General features: G+C 55.8%; 1 protein-coding gene across 1 annotated transcript; it reads left to right on the top strand.

Annotated features, from left to right (window-relative positions):
* Nucleotides 1-307: 307 nt before the first annotated feature.
* LOC309886976 (potassium voltage-gated channel subfamily A member 3-like) lies at nt 308-2404 on the top strand. Its single transcript, XM_082778326.1, has one exon. It carries the CDS (start codon nt 355-357, stop codon nt 2089-2091), a length of 1737 nt encoding a protein of 578 aa, XP_082634452.1. The 5' UTR covers nt 308-354; the 3' UTR covers nt 2092-2404.
* Nucleotides 2405-2936: the final 532 nt, after the last annotated feature.

Genomic DNA, 2936 nt, shown 5'->3' with positions numbered 1-2936 from the left:
TCCGCGCCCGCTCCAAGCCTCGCGACGCCCCCCGGCGCCCCCCGGCCAAGGCGCCGATTCCCTCCAGGCCATGCCCGAGCCGTGCCCGAGGGGCTCCCCTGGCCGAGGGGGCAGTGAGACGGGGGGGTGTCTGCGGGGCAGGGCCGGGGGGTGCTCTGGCGGCTGAGCGAGGCGGTGCCAGGGCTGGGGGCGGATTTTTTGAGAGCAGCCTCGGCTGCTCAGAGCCGCGGCGGCCGCCGGAGGAGCGGGACGGCTGCTTCTGCCTCTGCCTGGAGGAGGAGGAGGAGGAAGAAGAGGCTCCGACCGCCGCCTCTCCCTCCCGCCCCCCCCTTTCCCCTTCCGCCCCATACCTTTATGGACGAGCGCCGGAGCTTGCTCCACTCTCCGGCTGCCTCTTCCGCCGGCCGGCCGCCGAGCAGCAGCCACCACAACCTGGGCTACACCGAGCAGCCGCCCCCCGCCGGCCCCCGGCCCCACGAGGAGGAAGAGGGCGAGGAGGCGGAGGAAGGCAGCATGACCGTGGTGGGGGGGGGCGGCGGCGGAGACCCCCTGCTGGAGGAGCCGCAACATCCGCACCCTTTGCTGGTGGGGGACCGCTACGACCACCCTCTGCCTCCGGCTGCCGGCCCCACCGGTCACCCCGCGGGCAGTGGGGAGCACGAGTGCTGCGAGCGGGTGGTGATCAACATCTCCGGGCTGCGGTTCGAGACCCAGCTCAAGACACTGGCGCAGTTCCCTGAAACGCTGCTGGGAGACCCCCGTAAGAGGATGCGCTACTTCGACCCCCTCCGCAATGAGTATTTTTTTGACCGCAACCGGCCCAGCTTCGACGCCATCCTCTATTACTACCAGTCAGGTGGGCGCATCCGACGGCCCGTCAACGTCCCCATCGATATCTTCTCTGAGGAGATTCGCTTCTACCAGCTAGGGGAGGAGGCCATGGAGAAGTTCCGGGAGGATGAAGGTTTCATTCGGGAGGAGCAGCGGCCACTCCCAGACAAGGAGTTTCAGCGTCAGGTGTGGCTGCTCTTTGAATATCCCGAGAGCTCTGGGCCAGCCCGAGGCATTGCCATCGTCTCTGTCCTGGTCATCCTTATCTCCATCGTCATCTTCTGTTTGGAGACCCTGCCTGAATTCAGGGATGACCACGACTATGAGGGAACTGGGGGGACCTTCGGGACAGGCGGTGGCCCTCTCCCACCTGATGTTTTCACCAACTCCTCGTCCTCGGCCACTTCCATGGTGTCATCCTTCACTGATCCTTTCTTTGTGGTGGAGACTTTGTGCATCATCTGGTTCTCCTTTGAGCTGCTGGTCCGCTTCTTTGCCTGCCCCAGCAAGGCCACCTTCTCCAAGAACATCATGAACATCATTGACATTGTGGCCATTATCCCCTACTTCATCACACTGGGCACTGAGCTGGCAGAGAGGCAAGGCAATGGCCAGCAAGCCATGTCCCTGGCCATCCTCCGAGTCATCCGTCTGGTCAGGGTCTTCCGCATCTTCAAGCTCTCCCGACACTCCAAGGGACTGCAGATCCTGGGGCAGACCCTCAAAGCCAGCATGAGGGAGCTGGGCTTGCTCATTTTCTTCCTCTTCATCGGCGTCATCCTCTTCTCCAGTGCTGTCTACTTCGCAGAAGCTGATGACCCCAGTTCAGGTTTCAGTAGCATCCCTGATGCCTTCTGGTGGGCGGTGGTGACCATGACCACAGTGGGCTATGGGGACATGCACCCCATCACCATTGGGGGCAAGATTGTGGGGTCTCTGTGTGCCATCGCGGGGGTGCTAACCATTGCTCTGCCCGTGCCCGTGATAGTCTCCAATTTCAACTATTTCTACCACCGGGAGACAGAAGGCGAGGAGCAAGCCCAGTACATGCATGTTGGGAGCTGCCAGCACCTCTCGTCTACCGAGGAGATGAGGAAGGCGCGCAGCAATTCCACCCTCAGCAAGTCCGAGTACATGGTGATAGAGGAGGGGGGAATCAACCACAGTGCATTCAAACAGGCTGCCTTTAAGACAGGGAACTGCACAACCACAAACAATCCCAACTGTGTGAATATCAAAAAGATCTTTACGGATGTTTAAAAACAAAACAGCAGCAAAACCCGAGGATGTGGTAAAAAATAATAAATGCAAAGTGACTATGTACTTGGTGTTGTGTGGAACATGCACCATCGTCAGTCTGTGTATGCCCTTGTTTTTATACGTTTATTTTTTTAGATCTTTCCTTTCTAAAGATCTTAAAGGGATTTAAATTGCTCTGAAGAAAAGAGGACAGCTAACAGTTAAAGAGGTGGAAGAAGAAGACAAAACACTCTCACCGCTGAAGCAGGTGTTTGTTCTGCAACGTGTTGCAGGGCTGCTTTTGTTTTCTTGCTTTTGGGGACATCTTGCTTTGCTCCTGATTTCTCCCCCCCCCCTTCCCTACAGGCAGCGTGGAGCCGATTTCCCTTCCATCACATAAGCTCACTTGTTGGATTAGCAGCCCTGGATTGGGTGGGGAGATGAGGAAAACATGTTGCAGAGCACACTATAAGGGGGCTGGGAGGAAACAACCATTTAATTTTGCAGAGAGTCTCTGTTACCACATTGTTAAATGGTGCTTAATATTGAAACATGTGGTGTGCCGTTAGGGCACATCACAGATTGCCTTTTCTCTCCCACTAGATCATTTATGAAATTCTAATCTGGTCAGAGACCAAGTGCAATCAGTTCTGACTTAAAGACAAAACAAAACAACAACAACAACAACAACAACAACAAAACAAACAAAAAAACAAAAACAAAACAAAACAAAAATACTAATTTTCTATTCTTAATTCCCTTCCCCTGCAGCACTATGGCATTATTCCATCCAGCATAAAATCTGTGGCCACACAGCGGGTCTGTGTGCTCTAGGGGAAGGCAAAAGGCAAAATTGAATGGTTATG

This window comes from Aythya marila (genome assembly GCF_965140915.1).
Source record: "Aythya marila genome assembly, chromosome: 24".
NCBI lineage: Eukaryota > Metazoa > Chordata > Aves > Anseriformes > Anatidae > Aythya > Aythya marila.
This window is presented reverse-complemented; position numbering and strand designations above follow the sequence as displayed.

Bases quoted from the DNA above. Each gene is read 5' to 3' on its own strand.
- LOC309886976 (XM_082778326.1), top strand. From the start codon at position 355: ATGGACGAGCGCCGGAGCTTGCTCCACTCTCCGGCTGCCTCTTCCGCC.